Consider the following 20,233-nt stretch of genomic DNA (forward strand, 5'->3'; position numbering starts at 1 on the left):
ACCTCGTGCATTATTCATAATCCTCGAATTACAATTCTCGGCCGTCGCTGCTCGCGACTAGGACTCGACGTGGACCCCAGTGCATTTTTCTGTCGCGACCTCGCCGTCACTCGGCGCGACCTCGAGCGAGATCCTCGGCGCGAGTGTTCTCCCGCGGGCGATATCGATCCCGTTGCAGTCGCCGGGTATCAGTAATGTATGGCGGTCGTAATGGCCGGCAATCTAAATCCGCGATTTCGTGCGTGAACCCTACCGGTCCTGCCCGCGATAGTCAATAAGGGGTGGATGAGGGTGAAGCCTTGACAGTGACGTACGCGAGCCGCCACCGAGCCGCGCCATCAATCTCCGGACACACGGTGGATCCGCGCCTTGAACCCTCGCATTGGGCTCGCAGCATCCAACTCGGCTGCTTTAAATGTGCAGCCTCGCGCCAGATGCGGGAATGTTTCGCGTCTAATTTGCGCGAGCTGACAAATGGACCGAGTTTTAAACTTATTGCACAGCTCACTTAAACGTGCGGCGACCGGGGTTCGCGCGAGGGTTCTTACGGCGAGAAAGCGTGCGACTTGTTCCTAAGAGGAGGGCTAAATTGCGCACAGTAAGTACACGTCAGAATGGAAGCGACGAAATGCTCCTTACGAAACGAGGATGCACATCTTGAACATTTTGAATGTGTGTCACAGCTACGGAATCTTTTATAAAACGAACAAAAGTAAATCAAAGCACTACATTAAAATTATTTATCTTCCTACTGTTCTCCGTCTGGATAAAAGGCAAGTAAAACTTTGCTGTTATCTTAATCTTAACGATACTATTTTATGCATCCTCTCTTACTTGCAAGCTCTCAAGCTGCGCTCGAAAAAAGATAGCGGGGGTATAAATTTCTATAATAATATCAAGACAAGGTAGTTAGCTAGTTAGCAAAGTTGTCGACGATACCTGGATGCCTGGAGGAAACGAGAGACAAGACGGTATCGCGTAATTAACCGTGATCGCGGGATCGTGGAGGCAAGAGTACCTGATAATCTGGCGAAGTTGGCTCCACAGGTCGGGCGACGACGAGTCGCACGTGGGTGCCCGATTGACGTAAAACCGCGGCAACTTGTTCGCTTCCCATCCCGCGGAGATTGACATCGCCGATCTGCAATATGTGGTCCCCGCTCTGGAGCCGATTATCCTGCGGCACACAATGCGACAAGAAGCATTTAATTTCCGCGACTGTCATCCAGAGAGCAAACGTTGACGTCCCGGATTTTTCTCGCCCTTTTGCGCTTTCTCGTCCGCCTCTCTGCCAACACTCTCAGCTGATTGAGTATTTTTCGCGCAAAAATTAAATCCGCAGGTCCGCTCGCGTTACGTGCAAACTCATTCTCGACTCCTCAATGTGTGAATAAATATAAACAACGTACAAGTTTGAGGCGAGCAAGAAGAAAAATGTGAGAGAAGATAACTGATAGACGCGGACGATATGATTAAGCGAGCAACTTGTCAAGAGTTAAGTCCATGATTAATGAAGAGATATCTACTAGTCGGAAGAGTTAAAAGACCATAATAAAAGTAAGAAATTAATGTAACAAAGTACCGCGACTATGACAGTGAGGATTTGTATATTAATAGTTTCGCAAAAGCACAAAACCGCAAACTGTAGTTGCATCATAAATATCGCCAAAAATTTTGGAATTTAAATCGCTTCTGAAAAAAAGATATAAATTTCCAATTTCCTTACGCGATCAGCGACTCCTCCAGGAAGAATGGTTTTAACGACGACGCCAGTGCTACGGCCGCCGATGATGCCGAATCCAAGACCGCTGCCATCGTTTATTAGGTTTATCACTTCAACTTGAGCCCATTCCGTATTCAACTGCAAAAGAAAAAGTCGCAGTGGGATCAGAAATCCTGCCTTTTATTAAAAAACTTTCATAATATCGATGAATACTTCACTCTCGGATGGTCGAACGACACAATGGAATTCAAATTGTCGGCATCCGCATTATTAGCGAGATTTTATTGCAATCATTGAACCAATCCATTAATCATAAAGAATACAAAGGGACAAAGATCTTCCTTCTTCCATCCCTTTAATTTTAATACAGGCTTGATCGTGATGATTCAATTCAAATGATTGGTGATTCAATCATTTCAAGATGCGTGATTAAATTGCGAGCTTCTCGAGAGGTTTAATTAAAAGGTTACTCGTAAAATATATGTTTAATGCAGATAATAAACAGAATTGTCTTACTAATAAAATCATAGACATCAATTCCACAATATTAATTGCAAGAACGTTCTCTATGAGGCATTTTTTACAAAGACTTTCCATACTTCATACGCGTTCTTGATGCTAACGATGCTAACAACTTATGCCGCAAAAAGAAAGGGCTAATGAGGATGAAATACGATGGTGGAAAATGAGGGTAATGACGGTGCGCGGCATCTATCTTGCCACGGAATATTTTTAACGAACTTAACGGAACGAAGATTACACGGGCCTCTTTTAGTAACGATGATAAATTCGATTTATCAATTCAATACAAGTCACGTAAAGGCTGATTTAGCTGAAATGTAATTTCCACAACTTTTTTCAGATACGCCAGAGTTTGCAAGCCTATCTTAATAATTTTCTCAAGATGATTGAAAACAACTACAAAGTCGTGTTGCCAAACATAATTTAAATATAAATAAGCTTAAACATGAGCAGAATATTTAACAGCTTTGCATCGTAAGAACAATTGGGAAATCATAAATTTTTAATCAATATTATAGGATTATAATAATCTTTCGAAAATCCGTAAATAATAATTTATTGAAACGCTTATACGACCAGATCGTGCGGAATATGCAATTGCTTCTACAATATTTATGCGTTATCCTCTAATATAGGTAATATAGAGATCATTATTTACTCGGGATTAGCGTTAAATCAGTGTCGATTAAATTCGACTTTAATCAATCCACGACGAGTTTGATTGCTCCGGCGGGATGACGTGAGGGCTTTAGTGTACAAATAGTCCCTCTACAATCAATAGGGCAGCAAGTACAGAAGCAACGCAGTAATCTCTGCCCACAATATATTACATCATTAAATCTGATTGGTTCCCCGGGGTGTGCACCGTTATCATCCACGGCCCATAATTAACGATCTATTTAATATTAACGTTTCGATTTCCGATAGCTCTTACAGGAAGCGAGCGGATAGCGAAAGCTTCCGTTGGATCATGGCCAAGATTTCCGATCAATTTTTCATCTGCTTGCTCCGGCATATGCTCCGGTGATGTCGCGCCATTGTCGAAAAATTTAATGAGATTTAATTGTGTCAGGATCACGTCCCCGCGTCCTCCTCGTCGCAAAGCGGCCGTTCTGGCGTACGATATCGCATACTTCATTCATCGTCCGGGATAATCCTTTCATTTCCAGATCCCCTCCCCCTATCCTCCTGAAATACGCGAGCGGATGAAGTCGCGAGTAGCAGGGACCTGTTAGAGCTGCTCGTTATCGCATTGCAAAGTTCGAGATCTCCGCCGGCGCAATCGGCACACCGCGTTCCAATTTGCCTTTTACGGGCGGCCGACGCGTCAAACAATCGGCCGGATTTAATTAAAGCGTTTTTACCGAGTGGCGGCTGCCCGCGCCGCCGCGCTCAGACGTTTCTGGGATTAACGGGGATGAAGGGGCGAGGGAGAGAAAAGGGAGAAGCACGCGGGCAGAGTTATTGGCTCGTTGGAACGCGATCCGATCAATTTTTTATGACCTGGTAATTGCTCCGCGCAAACAGGAGGCTTATGCGAGGATGGGGGTGGAGGTATACACGTGCCGTGGATTGCATCGGTGAATCCGACGAGGGGATTTCCGGTTCATTCTCGTTCTCTCGCTGGACCGGATCAGGAACCACTACGAGTCGAGACAGGGAAAGAGAGGAAAGATAAAGAGGGGGCGGAGAGACAGGTAGAGAGAACTAGAGAAAGAGAGAGAGAGGGGGGGAGGAAGAGAGACGAGGCCCTGAGGGTGATTTACATTGCGGGTGTCTACGGCACGTGTGTGCGTGCACGATGGGTGGTGCACTTACGCTAATGAAAGATTAAACACGCGGCCGGACGCGCATTTGCCGGGTCGCGGAGCTGCAAAATTCGCACGGCGGTGCCGGCGACGCTGCCATCCCGCATTCGCGTCACGTCAGTGTACCCGGGGGACCGGAACAAAGTTCCGTCCGATAATCGTTCGTCGCAGACCGGAATCAGTTTCGAAGTAAGCGATAAGCCTCTTCCTCTAGGAAGCTGCGCTTCTAGCGAGAGAAATATTATATTATTATCGTTGTTCTTCTTCGTTTTAAGAACAGCTGTTTTAAGACATTATTTCCAATAAAACTTTGTTCTTTAAGCTAGTACCTTTAAGCTGATATCCAAGAATACTGCTACACTCGGGAATTGAATTTGTCCGCTTCACGAGCACTCTCTCGCGATATATCATGGACAATATAACGGATGTGCGGACTTGAAGCAACGCGGCACAAGTGTTAATTCGTAAATTGTTCCATTTCCACGTCGGACAAAATTGATCGTTGCGGTAACGTTGAAGGGGGCATGTATGTAGGCTCGTAGATCTAATCCGAACGAGGGAAGCGTCAATTTGTTACGATTAAGTGTTCCATCGAAATGGCATCGTCACGGAGATGGACGGTTTCTACGGTTTCTCGCGCCGATAATGGACGATAAATTTTAAAGATCACGCGAACCTTGCCTGCGGAGAGCCGGCATTGCTTGGAGAGCGTCAGCGAAACTCTTTACCGATAATTCTATTTCCGTCGCAGCCGCCCGCCGTCGCTGTTCCTATTATCGCACCCGTAGACAAGAGGAGTAGCAGGGACCGGGAGGAGAAAACCGAATGGGCGTTCAATTTATCTACTATTGAAAAAACCCGCTAGATATATCGAATGTCGAGGAACCGCTACGGAAGCGATTCGCCGGGCGATCGGAAACTTGCCTGGAAACCGATAGCCGAGTGAATCATGCAGTCAACTATTTAGAATTCCATTTCAATTTATTCGATTAACTGCGCTCACGTAATACGTTGATATCATTAATTAAATTAATTAATTCAGCTACTGGCTGCGCGAAATAAAACGGCCGCATGTACCAATGCAATTTGTTTAACGTAGCGCCAGACGAATTGTGGACGGGGGCACGAGGAAAGATACACCATTTTCATGAATAATATTATTGAATAAGAAGTTTAGAGAAGAATTGAAAATAATAAATATTATCAAAAGTCTAACCAAACGAATTGAACTAATAAGAACAGGAAGATTCCGACTGTTCTCTCTTAAATGCACCTGGAAATGGATAATATTTCGCAGAGAGATACTGCCCTTGGTTATCCGCGGGATCCTACGTAGCAGATACAAGATAAATATTATTGGCGAGAGTGTATTGCCTCGAGAGAGATGCCGGCGAAGCAGCACCAATAATTCTATTTCGGTCGTAGCCGCGCCACCGTTCCTATTATTGTGGCGGGTGGTCGAAAGGGGATAAAAAAAGGGGGAGTGCCGTGGAAGGGTGCCCAAATGAGGCCAATTATGCCGGGACTATCGATCGGGATTTTATCGGTGGGCCGCCACTCGAGCAGCTCGAGCGCAAATATTTCTTTCGGGATGAAGCACCCTCGGATCACCGGGGTGGGCGAATGGTGGATGAAAGGGAGACAAAGTTTGCCGCATAAGACTTGATCTCGAGCTACGAAAGCCAGCCACGAGCTACAGGATAATATAAAAAGGCTGTCGAGAGAAGAGCATGCCTTATTAAGGGTCAATGAAGAACATCCCTTTACGCGGGGTAGAATCCAACACAATGGTGGTCCCCGTCGAGAGAAAAGACCCGGTGATATTTCGTCCGCACGAAGGGGGAAGAACAAAAGACGACGAGATAAAGGGCGATCACGAGGAATGCCGGTATAATCTAGTCATTTCCACACTTTGGCCAACGTGTAATCGCTCTTGCGTCAATCACGACGAGAAAAAAACGCGAGGAGAATGCGTTCGGATAAAATACTCTTGAAAATTCTTCTTTCAGATTGCTCCACGAAATTGCGATGGATCTCTGACTTTTTCCGAATTTTTAATTAAACCCTGACGTCGAAGTCCACGAGGATTTTACCTCGACGTTCATGAAATCGACATGGACACGTTAACGATCGTAAACGGAAAATGGGAACGCGTACGTACGCGATATTAGAGATCCGAGGGACAGAATTATAAAGCGTTATAGACACGTCGCACGGAGTTTTCTAAAAAAAGCAGAAGGACGCTTCGAAGAACGCGGGTTAGATCGTGCGGTTAAACGGGCTGTAAGAAAGAACGGAAAGACTTACCACCATGTCAGAGCCACTCTTGGAGGCGTCGCTGACGGCGGAGGGGCTCCTTTCGATAACGAGGCCTCCAGGTACCGGTGTCGAGGTCGGCGTAGGTGTTGGCGTATGCGTGGGCGTCGGGGTCGCCGCCGAAGTGGTGCTAGCCGGTTGGCTTGACTTCGGGGTCGGCGCCGGTGTAACGACGGTGGACGACGCTGACACCGATTGATCCTTGTCGGAGCTTGTCTGATTGTTCCCGGCAGCGGCACCGCCGCCGCCGCCGACGATGGACGACGCTGCTCCTGCGGCCGCTGTCGAACTCGAACCACCGGACAATTCATCCGTTGGCAAAGAGCTCCCAACGTCTGTCGACAGAGCAAGCCGGGGCAACGTCACTCCCGTTAAATTCTGCCAGAGGAAACGTACCGTACCGAGAAACACGGCACAAAACACTGCTTCTTCTCGAAAAAATGATTCCTTCTTCCTTCTCGGAATTTCCTTTGTTACGGAATTAATTACGGAAGCAAGTTCTCCATTATAAAGATAAAGAATAACAGATAAAGAAGCTTTTAAATAAAAAGCACACTACCGACGAAATGGGATTGGAAAAAATTCCTTGGCACTGTCCGCTCGCGATATTTTTCAGCGATGTTTGAATGTACCGCATGAATTCCGAATTAACTTTGAAAAATGGTTAACGGATTTTTGAGATTCCGCGGGATAAAATGATAAAAGTTAAACAATGGTAAAGCGATGTTCTCGCGAGGCAACTGCGTCGTTCGTGCCGTGTACACGCATGGATAATCAGAGACGAGTTTTCTGTTCCATGTACAACGTCCAGGCTAAAAAAGAAGTAGCAAACTAATTTAGCTCTCCAGGCCGTGGCGAATTCAACGAAAATCAAAATTTATGTTAAACCGTACTGCGCTTCTCTTTCTCTCTCTTTTTTCCTCTCTGGCGACCGTTAACAATGATTCAGACACAATACCCTTCTTACAACTTGCATATAATAACGGTTTTTTTTACGCGTGCATTGGAAAGTTACAAAATACGCGGCGTACCAGAGGAAAAAGTATGCGTTTGTAAAATTCACGGTAACATTAAAAATTATTCTGTGTATCCTGTACGAGCAAATTGAACTGTCACGCTCCAAGTTGGGAAAATCGTATTGCTTTATTGGTCGCGGCGTCCTTTGTAAATCGCACGTGAGAACGTCCAAGCGGATTTGGCCTCGCGACGGTAAGCGGATTCCGCACGCGGCATCATCGTAATTACCTTGGGCGCTTCTTGCTACGACCAGCTCAACCAGACCGCGAGCCTTCTGAAGAATCGAGATCGCCTGCTCATGGGAGATGTTCGAGTCTAATGGCTGTCCATCGATCGCCAGTATCTGATCTCCCTCTACCAGTCGGCCGTCGCTGAAACAGAAACACTTGAATTAGACACTCGTTATCCATTAACGAGACGCAGAAAAGCGTATCAAGAACGCTCGACTCAGTCGTCGAAATGATCTGCGAATGAGCGAATCAGGCTGAGTGGCAAAGTCGGCAACAACGATATTCCTCGATATTCCGCGATATTCCGCGATATTTCGCGATACTGGCGACGGAATGGCACACGCGTTACGCGGCAATCAGTCGTGCAGTTTGCCATTGACATTTCCCCCGGCGTGACGTCGCGCGACGCGTTCGCTTTATGCATCTCGAATTGGGTCGCTAAATGACCAAAGGCCGATCAATAATCAACTTATCTAATACACGAATACGCACACGAATACGCACACGATCCGCAAACACACGTGACTCACTCGTGGCGATCGTAATTGCCGGATCGCCTAACGAGGGTCGCCGACCGCGATCGCGAATCAAACAATTTGTGATTTTCTCATTCATCCACGATCTTTACTCCATTATGATGACGATCACGAAATTTTGGCACTCATGATCCTCGTTGCTGTCTCATGCAGCAGTCTTCGTAATATATTATAATTATAATTACTTCGCGCGAGTTTCATAAATCTCTCGAGGCGTTCGCAAGATTAAATTTTACGCGTTATTAAACTTTAGACTCTGATTTATGTGATTGTTATTACACAAGAATTTGTGACGGGTCTCGATACTGCGAAGAATGAATTATAGCTGGCTTTTTACCCTGCGCTTACAGGCACGACAGAGGACAGAGAGTGCTTGTAATACAACATTGCGCGATATTTTTTACATTCTGTATAAAATGAGAAACGCGCCGGTGTAATATCGCATTGTAAATCCCTTCTAATTCACTTGCCCGATGATGAAATGGGATGATAAAATTTTTAACGAAGTCGCCAGCGTCGCATCGCGCAACAATTTTTGCGCGACATCTCAGTCTACATCATGCACTATCACATCGTTCAAATCACAGAAATCACATGATAAAGAATCAGTGAATATGAAACATATAAATGTACTGTTTCTGAGAAGTGAAATAGCATGAACGCGAATGGCAGACAAGGAGTCTGTAGCTGCGAGAATCCGGTTGTTATCGAATTATCCGTGTCGTAAAAAAGGAGATTTATCACCGCTCGAGAGGCAGAAAACAAATGGGGCTTCCGCGGATATATGGGCGCGCAACCTAAGGAAAACGGATGTAACAAAGGAGTACAGATCGCCCGAAATAATCCCGAAATATTTCGTGACGAGGAGCCGGCTTCCGTCGTCCGTCAAGATAGCAGCGGGCACATCGATATCGCTGCGCGGAGCTAAAGTGGAGCAAGCCAGTCGTCGTACGGGGCGTTCGCAATCTGTCGGACGGATTCGAACGACAATGCACAACGAAAGGTGGAATCACGGAGACAGTCTGATAAGGGAGTTTCGACAAGCGGCAAGACCCGATATCCGACCAATTAAATTTCTCCGCGAAGGACCTGGCCGACACGACGAGGAACCGTCCTCCGCTCGCGAAGTGTGCCGTGTCCCGTAAGTTCCACGCAATTAAACCCCGAGCTCGAGGCTGCCGTGTAGAGCATCCCCCGGAAGCGGTACGCTATCCTCCTTTCATATCACGGATACTGGAGGCCGAAATATAATAGAAAGCATGACAACTGGAAGGTACAATGCTCGTGATGTAGGTAATAAAAGAGCCCCGTCTAATTTAATCATAGGAGCGTAAGTGGAAATTCTATCTCTCAGTTATCGCGAAACTCTGGCAAATCCTCTCGTCTCCGAGGGATGCCCGGTTTCTCACATATCTCACACGGAAATAGCGGTGCGTTCTATTTCCCAATCTTGCACACCGGCGAGCTAAAGATAACGTTCCTTAAATAATTTAGAAGGAACCATATCAAGCGACAGAGAGATTTAATATCTTGGGCTCGCGTTGCATATCATTTAAGATCGCTTCAGCATTTGGTCCGTCGGATGCAAGACAAAATTACTCGCGAACGAGCGAACTGATGAGCAAGACCGACTCCGATTCGTCCGAATGAATGGAAACGAAAAGGAGCGCTTGGAAAAGTATCCACGTAGTGGAAATCTCAGGAATCGAGGAAACCACGGCAGGAATCTCTCATGATGTGATTACGCTATGATCACCAGAAACATCATTATCTCCATTATTGCCCGGCGTGCCACCATTTATCGAGTGGCGCATTCTCGGCGACATTTGGCATAGCACGCAAAGCTACACATTGCGCGCTGGCATTTAACTGCACGAGAACGGTCACGTTAGCCAATTTCCGTCAAAGCGAATTTCGCTTGCCTGCACATTGTCACTAATGACACTAGGCAAAGCTCGCTTGCTCGGTCACGGTAATCTACGTCTCGATTTTCCGCGGCCTCGAACAGGTGTCTGACTCGACGGGACGTGAACGAAAACGTGCTCGCCACGACCGATTCGAGACAAAAAGCAAATTCTACGGGAAACTATGCACGATCGAAGAGCACGAGATGCAAGGGACTTGTTATCCATCCTCTCTTGTCATCCTTCTCGCGCATTACACGCGATGTAATGCGAGCGTTCTTTGGCATAGAAGCGTGCAAGAATGTTACTCGATCATGCAAATGCCGCTGCAAAACATATTTGTTAACATATTCCGCCGAAATTCAAAGTTTCGATTGTTCCCGAGTAGGAACAATGAGGATGAAAAATCCATCACAAGAAGATGATAGTAGATGAAATAACAATCAACGTGTCTCAACGTGTGAAAATCGATGAAGCTGCTGCGAGAGTAAAACGTACAGCGATATGTTTGCGATGACAAACGTCTGCAAATGAAATAATAATACGACATCGACGAGGCGCGATGCGGAAAATGCGCAAACACGTGGACGGGATGAATGCATCGACGATACGATTCGCAAGGTGAAGGAGAGAAATCAAACTGGTTAATTAGCGATCATGCCTCATTAAATATCAGAAGCATCTTGCCTCTCGACGGAGATGCAGGTCGCCGCGCCGTCGCGAGAGATCGCAGTAACGCTGATAGAAATTACATCGCGATGGAAGTAGGAAGTACACGGTAAAAGAAAAATGTAAGACGCAAGAGCGATTACGGTAATGCAGCAGACAGCGGTAGATATGCGACGGCCGGGCGCGCAGAAATACTCGGAGGAGAACGATATTTTCTCTCTCTCTCTCTCTCTTTCCCTCTCGTTTCTCTTTTTCTTTCTTTCGTGGAGTATCCTGGTGCCCTGTAAATTATGAATGAGACGGAACTCGCGAGCTGTGTGTACCGAGCTCTCAGATTACTTTCGGAGCGCGCTCTGCGCTTCACAGAGTGTACCGTGCAGAGGCGAGCTATAAGGGTCGTCAGCGAAAAGAGGGTGGATCGGGGGTGGACAAGGTGTTCGGCACGGTAGATGTAGGAAAACACCGGTCACTATATGTGAGACGAGTGTTTTAAAGCCGGGGCTTTTAACATACGAGAGGAGCGAACAATGTGGCCGTACGATGGTATCGTAAAATAAAAACAGCTCGCGCGCGTAATTCGTGCGGTTTCCTCTTTTGCGCGCTTCCTGTGTATATAATCTGACGCTTCTCCGCGCGCGAGCTCAAACCGAAATAACGTTGACGTCGGAATCGCTCGGGAGTCGTGCTGGTTTAACAAACGTGAACGTATCTCTCGACAAGAGAGGCAGAGAGAAAGAGAGAGAGAGCGAGCGAATTTAACGAGAGGCGCTGTTTTCCGCGCGGAATCGGTTGCGCGAGTTCCGCTCGCGTCGCGATCGGTTTCTCGGCGTGAATTCAAGATGCCGGTAGTAACTCGAGTACATCTAGCCGTCCATTATGTCCGGACTGCGAAATAGTTACACGGTCGGCCGGCGTGCTAAACTTCCGCCAAATTTCCAAACTGTTGAGGCAATTCGGCACGAAGGGGGTAGAAGAGGGTGGGTTTGTACTTTGTCAGAAACGCGTCCATTATGCAGAATCGCCCACGTAAATTTTGTGGCAACACCGCCGCGCCGCAAGATAATTACGTAACCAGACTCGGCGTTACTTTGCGTTATACCACATAATCGATACTGACGTCTACGCTGGAAAAGGCTGGAAAAGACGCTGAATCTTCCAATAATCGCGCGCGTGAACAAACATGCCTTGTCGGAAAATACGCTTGTCGGAGCGATCCTTTTGTGCCTTTCAATCATCAAGTTCGATCAGCCGTTAGGCGAGAAACTCGACGTTCGTTTGATTCGATCCTGATTGCAGTTAAAACGCGGTGATTCGCGCGCGTAGTGAGTTATTTATTCTTCTCGCGGACCGTTTGATCTGGTCGCGAGTGCTTTGCAAACCCTTGTGATCGATACTATTTCCGGCTAATGCAAACGGGACACGTAGCGCGGTACGCACTTTGTAGAACAAAGGGATAATCCGAAATATATTCAAATCAGCGTCGGGCCAACAGGCGCGATTCGATTCGATTCGACTCAATTTGAACGCCGTGCATCTTTCCAAAGGGATTAATCAATCCGCCTGAACGATTACCCCGAGAACCATCTTCGATCGCGCTCGAACGCGCTTATTCCGAGTCGAGTGAATTTTGATTTGCTTTATATCGCGAAGTTGCCAGGTTACGACTGGATTGTGCGAAAACGAGCGGACGGAATTGCATTGAGAAATTAAACTCCGCAACGCCGTAAACGTAGTCGAGCCATTTATCGAAAATTTGAAGAAACGTCGGCAGATCGTTGCAACGTAATTTTCACTTATACGTAACATGATTTCTGAACGATTTCGAGTTTCAGAGAATGCTGTTGCAGTTGGCGTTCAGTTTTACATTTGATTTCACAGCACATCAGCAGTCTTTCAGCACTTTTAGCCGTTTGTGTACCCGACACAGTCGCAAAAGCGTAAACGCGAAAAGTGCCAAGCAAGCGCCGCAGCAGCTTTGATGATCAATACCATCAATGCGTTCAGTTTCCATTGTGACCGCCGGAACTCGATTGGCCGTTGCTAAATCGATGCTTTTTCTTTCATCCAGAAATAGCAGCCGGAGAACGCTGAACGCGCACTTGAAAATCTCGTCTTTGCATATCACTATGTTTGTACATGGTGCAGGTATGAAAACGCGATCGCGTTTGCTTGGCATTGGAGCAGCTAATACGACGTAATACGTATAAAAATAGATGGCATATTTGAAAAATAGCATGCATCGCGTTTCCGGTTGCACGCACGGCACGCGGTGGTCGCAAAAAGACGCGATCCTCGCGCAAAAAGTTAAATGTCGATAGAGATACGCGTACAGGTAGAAATGCGCGTCAGAGCGGGGAAAACTTCACGCGAGTCCCGAGTAGAATCGCGGAACTTCAGTTTTCTTCCATTTTAGCCGCGCGTTATCCCGCCGTTTCGATGTGCCAATACACCGCGACGCGCACTTATCGATTTGAGCACGTTGTCCTACCGTATAGCGTCTCTCAGCACTTAGAAGCGCGTAGCGGAGGCAGAAAACTTCCGCCTCCATTGTTTCTAGTGGGTGAGAAAAAGAGAGAGAGAGAGAGAGAGAAAAAAAAGAACGAAAGGAAGGAAGGAGGGAAGGAGAGACTATATCTCGTTTCCTCTCTTCCGCTCATCCTCTCTGTCTCTCGGCCGCCAGATCCGGCGGAACCACCCTCGCGCAACCGCTCCTGCTCCTCACGGGATGTCTCGCTGAAACTTTTAGAACGTATCAAGATATAAACGTCTGCGTCCCGAGGCTTTAAGGGAAAAGCCGGTAGATCCCGTTTGCAAGTCAAATACGTTTCAATATTCCGCGCCGCGCACACGTACACGCGTCGCGTCGCGGTGCATCTTAACGCGTTCGCTACCACGCATCGCGCGTGTGTAATTTTCTCTATTTCACTATTATTGTATAAAATGGAGAGAGTCTATCTTTCCGATATCAGAAATAAAAAGAATTCGAGGTGGACCGATTTTTCAACCGCACGATGGCAGCGAACGTGTTAACGCTACCAGGCTTATTGGAACACATGTGTCCCAAAGAAGCTGGATTCCAGTTCGAAAGAGTTCAAGCAAATCCGTCGACCGTGCCAGATTTCTTTCCGTGCTTTGAAAAACCGCCACCGTTACAAGATCGAACTAATTCGCTTCGGATCCGACTCAATCGGATCTGTTAACCGCACCGTTTTGTCATCGCGGTAATGTTAATGGAAATGTTAATTAATATGTCATCGCATTGATATGCAAACTTTACGCAACAAACGCAACAACTGTGATCGGATCGATGGAGAGACGCGGGAGAGAATGGTAATGGTGACAGATGGTGATGGTGACGCTGTAAATAACGGGGTACACGCATCTGCAAAGTGACCGATCAACGTTGCAAGATTGTTTTTTCCGAAAAAATAGCCGCCCTTTGCTGGGCTTTCTACTTGCCTTAAACTACATGAGTGAAATTTCTGTCCTTTTTTTCCGGAAAAAGCAATATCGCTTGCATTCAGTTTACATAGCATTTCTTACCGTATCCGTGCACTTTCGCGAACCTTTCAATTGTAAATGCGGCAACTTTGTGCGCGATTGTCGTAGAAACTATCGGTACACTCAATAAAATCGCGAGATCCGATAAGCGTTTTGATACTTTGCAGAATTTTCGTTCCACCGCAAAGCGCACGAGCAAGTTTGTGACTCGAACTCGAATACGCGGAAAGACCTTCGAGGAGTTCCCTTACTTTCCCCTCACTGACAGGTCGTGTACCCCGAATTAGTGGGTGAGCCTGGGTGGATAAGCCGGAGGTTTTTGGTGGATTGACGTATAGGGCTTACACAGTGTTGGTCCAGTCACTAGGTTAATCTTCCTTTCCCTCTGTTTTGCGCGACTCCGAAAAAGTTTTGTGCTGCTGGAAGCTGCAAGTGAAACGAACGCACGATAGCAGGTCAGCGGTTCGACATGGTCGAATCCGACAAACGTGTGGCACATTTTTCAGCATGCAAATTTCTCGCTTGCCATCAGTGAAAATTTAATCGAACATCAAAGCACCTTTAGCGTTCCATATTTTTACCTTGAGAGATTTAAAAGCTAAGAATTATTAAGCTTTTTCTTCTGAGAAAGCTACAGAAGTCAGCAGAGTAAGCAGAGTAAGTATAAAATAATTCTCGCAAAATTCCAAGATCGCTCAATAATGCAACGGCGCCTCGTCAAGTATAGATTCACAGTAACAACTCCCGCGCACACAATTCTAAAAAATTAAAAAAAAAGAAAAAGAAAAGCACACATTTCTGCAATTTCTGCAGACTAAGCATTTGCACAATTCCGACGTTCCATTTGATGTCCCGTGCTACTTATCACGCGCAACTGATGAAAATAGAGATCGGAAATGCGATCAAGGCTCGCTCGTCGGGTATCGCTTACGCGAGCGCTTTGATCGGGCACTTTGATCGAATAATTTCGCGCTTACCGCAGCGGGCTATCGGTTAATCGAAAGATCCATAATACGGGTGCAGACCTCCTGATTCCGACCCGATGAAGTTACATTAACTCAAACTCGCGCGCAACGAGATAAGTAAATCCTAACTCGGGTAACTGAGACGCCCGAAACGGCCATGCGCGCAGATTAAGCCGTTGCCAGGTCGCTTATTGTTTCACAAGAGTTCCCAGGGACTCAATCGGGAAACGATAGCAAATTCTGATCAAGAATCTGAATTTCCTCGAGCACGCGAACGCGAACGGCGACTTCATTAAACGTCGCGACGTGACGCTCATTAACCGTCTGCTTGACTGTTCCGAAGACTTCGTATCCGTGAAACTATTACGCGTATCAAGAGCGTTATCTCATTACAGCTTTAGGTTACCCGGTAGATATACCGTTGTACCTGACGTGGCCTCTAACATGCATATATTGTCGTCGCGATATTATCCAACATGATCAAAGCTTCCACCTAAGTTGCTCGACGAGGGCACTTTGTCTAATCCCTATAATTCACCCTCATTGTAACTGTCGAGTACGCGTGCCGAGAGAAGGTGAGAGCAAGGGAGAGAGATGGAGACGAGAGGCTCATTTAGATTAATCGAGAAATAATTTATGAATCGCGACAGATCTCGTGACAAGGGACGCGCGCAAGCTGCTCCGCTTGAATTTTATTCCACGGATAATAATAGCAACTGTTCCTTCCGCGCGATCTGACTGCACCTCTCTGACGAATACGATGTGCGATTAAAATAACCGCGCGACAGATTTTTTAAACAAACAGTCACAGAATTCCAGTTCCCAATTCATCGTTTGGAAACGAAAGAAAGAAAAAAATAAAAGGGAAACATGCGCGAATAACTAATCATTTGCATGTGCAAACATGTAACACCCGGATATGAGAAAAGAGAGAGAGAGAGAGAGAGAAAGAGATAGACGGAAAAAACCAAAAAAAAGCTTAAACCGCCGGCGGTACTTTGCGGGGGGGAAAAAACGGGATTACGGGGGCGCATGCTTGCATAAGATGACGAGAAGTTTTGATAAATGCGCGCACACGCAAGACCGGGCGCAATTAATCTAATTAAAGGCCGCGCGTTCTAAAACAAAGCGAGCGAGACCGCCGAGGTAATTCGCTAGTCGTATAGAGATTGGATGCGACCCACATTACTTAAATTACGCGTACTTAAATGCAGAAGAATCAGGGAGAAGAATAACCGGTATAAATTACGTCCACGTCATAATCGAGGAAGCGGCAAGTATAACGTGCATTCCTCAAGTGCGCCCGATATTGCGGATGGGCGATCGATCATCTTCGCAATTTAAAGTAACGTAAGCAGCCGCGTGCCCTTATTGTTTACCCCATTGGACTGTACTGCAAACTGCTGGCAATCTACAGAAGTGCCCACTCATCCATTTCATTTCAAGCGTACCCCAAATTGTGCGACACCGGGGTCAGTCTGTGTTTTCTCACATCTTGAGGGTGCAATTTTTCTCAATTGCGCGGGTTTCTCGACGTTGAACGACTTTCACCTGTCCTTGCAAGAACCGTGTCAGTTCTTCAAGTCGGAATGAAATAAAATCGTTGATTAATACAGAGCTAATCGTTTCGCAAGAGAGCATGTTAAATAGCTTTATCGTGAAAAATATCGAATCTGTTAACTGACTGAAAATAAATTGACTCGTTACATTTTTAATCATTTGAAAGCGGGAAACGGTCGAACGACAGCATACTGCGTTTTATAAATGTTAATCTGTATAAAAGCTTTGAATTGGATATTTTTACGCTATCGTGAATTGTTCATCGATGACGTGTAATTTAACAAAGCAAGTACAAAATTGTCAAGAAAAATGAGAAAAATATTCTTTCAATTAATCTATAAAAAAGAAATAATATTTGGCTTAAAACATGATTGATATTGAACGATTTTGTACGTTAAAAAATAGCGAGGTAAAAAGCGCGCGTGCGATCGAATTATAAAAATCCGGCATGCGACGATATTGGAAAGCGCGTCCAGATAAAAGACCGGTAACGGGCATACTGCCAACGGTATGTCAATATTTCAAGCAAACAACATTTATCAGTGACAATCTTCTCTGACGTCACGCTAATTCTTCTACTGATATCTCGGAAATATCTAAATGCCGTAGTCATTTTGCTATTCAGATTAGGCCGAAATACTCCCTGTAATCTCAAAATTACTGTCTTTCTCAGCACAAAATTCTATATACATAAATCTATATATGTAATCTCTTACTCAGATAATTTAATAATAGATTTATATAGATTGTGATCATGTATAATTAAAAAATTATATATAATAAGTTGATGAGTTAACGTTCCCTGTATGCGTAACAGCGCGAAAAGTTTATTGCAATTTTGAAATTACTAAAAGCTTTCAGCGTTGCATCAGCAAACATTTGCGAAATTTCCCCGCATTAAATTATAAAACTATGGAAAAAAGGGATCAAACGAAATATCATCAATTTGTATGAGTAATCTGGAAGCGGATTAACGGTTAGAACGCGTATTAGATTTATCGCGTTGATTAAAGCAGAGAATGCGAAATCGACTACTACGCGTTATGATAACCGCGCGTTTCCGTATCAAAGCTGAATATTTTATCTTCGATATGGTAAACGACTCGCCACAACCGTACCGTATAATTTATGGGGGATACAGATTTTCCGACGAACACAATTCAGTTGCCTACAGAATATTCATGCGACGGACGCTCCGACTACGCACGCGAGAACAAACAGCGTGATCACCGCGGAATTACAGGCCATTGTTATTAGAAAATGGAGACGCATTTGCAATTTTCAGTTATTTCCATATAAATAATGTAATAATAATAATAATTAGCTATAAAATAATGCACAGCGCATTATGAACTCGCGCGCAATTAACAACCTGACGCAGAGAAAAATATTTGACCTGGCATTTCGCTCAACGAAATATTCTGATGACATGACCTGATATTCTCGATAATATCTATTCCCTCGTAAAACACGTCGAATATGTGAGGTACAACATTACAATTTCACTAAATATTTGCCAGCAGGATGTCGTCCGTGTTCCTCATTTCAGCGAGCAGAAAATAGCGAGGTCCGTGTTTGCCGTTATTGCATGATCTCGTACAAGGTGCGTGTCGATCGATGTGTTATGCGAGCTAATATTATAAAAAATTCGAGGAGATTAGGCACGTGTGCCCGGCAACGTAAATCAAGCCTCGATCTAGATTAATGTGCACCGACACGTAATTGCGTCAAGATTCGCAACGTGTCTCGGCTATGATATGATAATATAATTCATATCATTAATAATTTAACGATTCCCATCACTTGACTTTGCGTGCGTGCACGTAAATGCGCCAATAAGTGTTGGATGTGCGAATTGGCACATAAACGCGCATTTTCACAAGTCGCATACTTACTACGCGCTCCGACCTCCGGCTATCGCGATTTTATTAACGAGATATCGGAATTAATATAATATTTTATTCTGGGAAAATACGTTAACGCGAGAACGGTCTCTTTTCGCTTCGTTATCGATAAAACGTGTCCGCGAAATGCGCCCGACCAATTACCAAGCGAAATCGATGTGAGTTCACTTAAACGGCGCCGTTTTTGTATGTATCGCGATATAATCTCGTATCAAGTGCAATTCGGACGCTGCCGCACTTCCGAACGCACGTCACCTCGTTAATTAACATCAAACGATTACACGCGTGCCGTATTATGTATTGCCCGTGGAGCGTATTATTTTCATAAATGCACGCTTCAAAAGAATTAAATACAATACACAAACGGTGCATTCGCGCGTGCAGATCGTCGCGCGCACGAAAAAGCGGACGAACGCGCGAGTGGGCGGTATAATATTTATCGAACGCATAAATTTCGATGTACGTGTCTTCCGAAAACGCGCATAAATGTGCACCGGTTACCGCGGTATTGTAATGCTGCGGTAACGATTTTCCGCAGCCTTATTTGCATATGCAACAGAGTGCAAACTTAGCGCAAGCTACGAAGCTCGATCAGGAATTCGAACAATTTTACGAGATTCATGTAAAATTCGTTACTTTCAGCGGCACTTTCTTGATAAGAGCAGTGTATTTTATTGTTAGTAATTTTTTATTTTAAGATATCTTGTTATATAATTATACTTTACTTTCAAAATATTTGATAGTTTCTTGTTCTTAGAATTTTCATAATTTTTGATTAAAGTAATACTCTCCGTTTGCTGATTTTCCGTCGCTAAATTCGTGTCGCACAATTTCGAGTGGCACAGAAAAGGCGAGATCTCTTTTTCACATATTATATGATATAAATAACCGTAGAAACCGCTTCCCAAGAGTGTTTCACGAGCGTTGAAGACGCGCAGGCGATCGAGGCGCTACAGAAATAATCTCATCTTCGTATCTCATCCCGATCCTGTCGTGTGTAATCGGGATAATCGCGTCAGCCTCGGAGTTCGGGGCGGCGCGGGCGTCCCGAAACTTCTCGTGGCAATCTCGCGCTGCCGTCACGAGGGAAAACAATATAAAAGAGGAATGAAAAGCTAACATAATAAGAATCTTACTCCCTCTCTTCTGGCATGCATAATTTACGTCGCACGGCGAATGCGGGGGTAGCAGGAAGAGGAGTAGCAGAGAGACGATATTGCCACCACGAACAGAAGAGACCCGGACGTCGCGCGAACGCGTAACGTGTGTCGCGTTATTAAATGCCGTCAACGGCGGATATCGGATCCGACGTCGCTCTTTCCCTTTTTTGTCATCGACGTCGTACGACGTCGGATGCATCTTGTCGATACGATCGCTCGATATTCCGGACGGGCGATCCGTCATCGTTCCAGCACGCGCGCACGTGCGCTCAGGCACTCGAGCAGAGGCACTCGCGGACGCATACCGTCCCGCAGACATGAACGGAATCCGTTCCGGCCGAAACGTCGCGCGGAAGCGCCGCGTAACCACCCGTCTCCTGCACTCTCGCGTTCCTCCCGCTTCCGTTTCTCCGTCCGT

The 20,233-nt window shown here is 45.6% G+C and overlaps 1 protein-coding gene across 6 annotated transcripts in view; it reads right to left on the reverse strand.

Annotated features, from left to right (window-relative positions):
* Nucleotides 1-20,233, reverse strand: part of LOC105280265 — an 85,984-nt gene that overhangs the window by 37,986 nt on the left and 27,765 nt on the right. For all 6 annotated transcript variants that reach the window (XM_011340641.3, XM_011340631.3, XM_011340650.3 and 3 more), the window contains 4 exons: nt 7,615-7,757; nt 6,361-6,704; nt 1,727-1,861; nt 1,019-1,177 (listed from right to left, as the gene is read on the reverse strand). In XM_011340641.3, coding sequence (XP_011338943.1) covers nt 1,019-1,177; nt 1,727-1,861; nt 6,361-6,704; nt 7,615-7,757 — 781 coding nt within the window. The remainder of the gene's footprint in view (nt 1-1,018; nt 1,178-1,726; nt 1,862-6,360; nt 6,705-7,614; nt 7,758-20,233) is intronic.

Source organism: Ooceraea biroi, chromosome 8 (genome assembly GCF_003672135.1).
Source record: "Ooceraea biroi isolate clonal line C1 chromosome 8, Obir_v5.4, whole genome shotgun sequence".
Classification (NCBI taxonomy): Eukaryota; Metazoa; Arthropoda; class Insecta; order Hymenoptera; family Formicidae; genus Ooceraea; species Ooceraea biroi.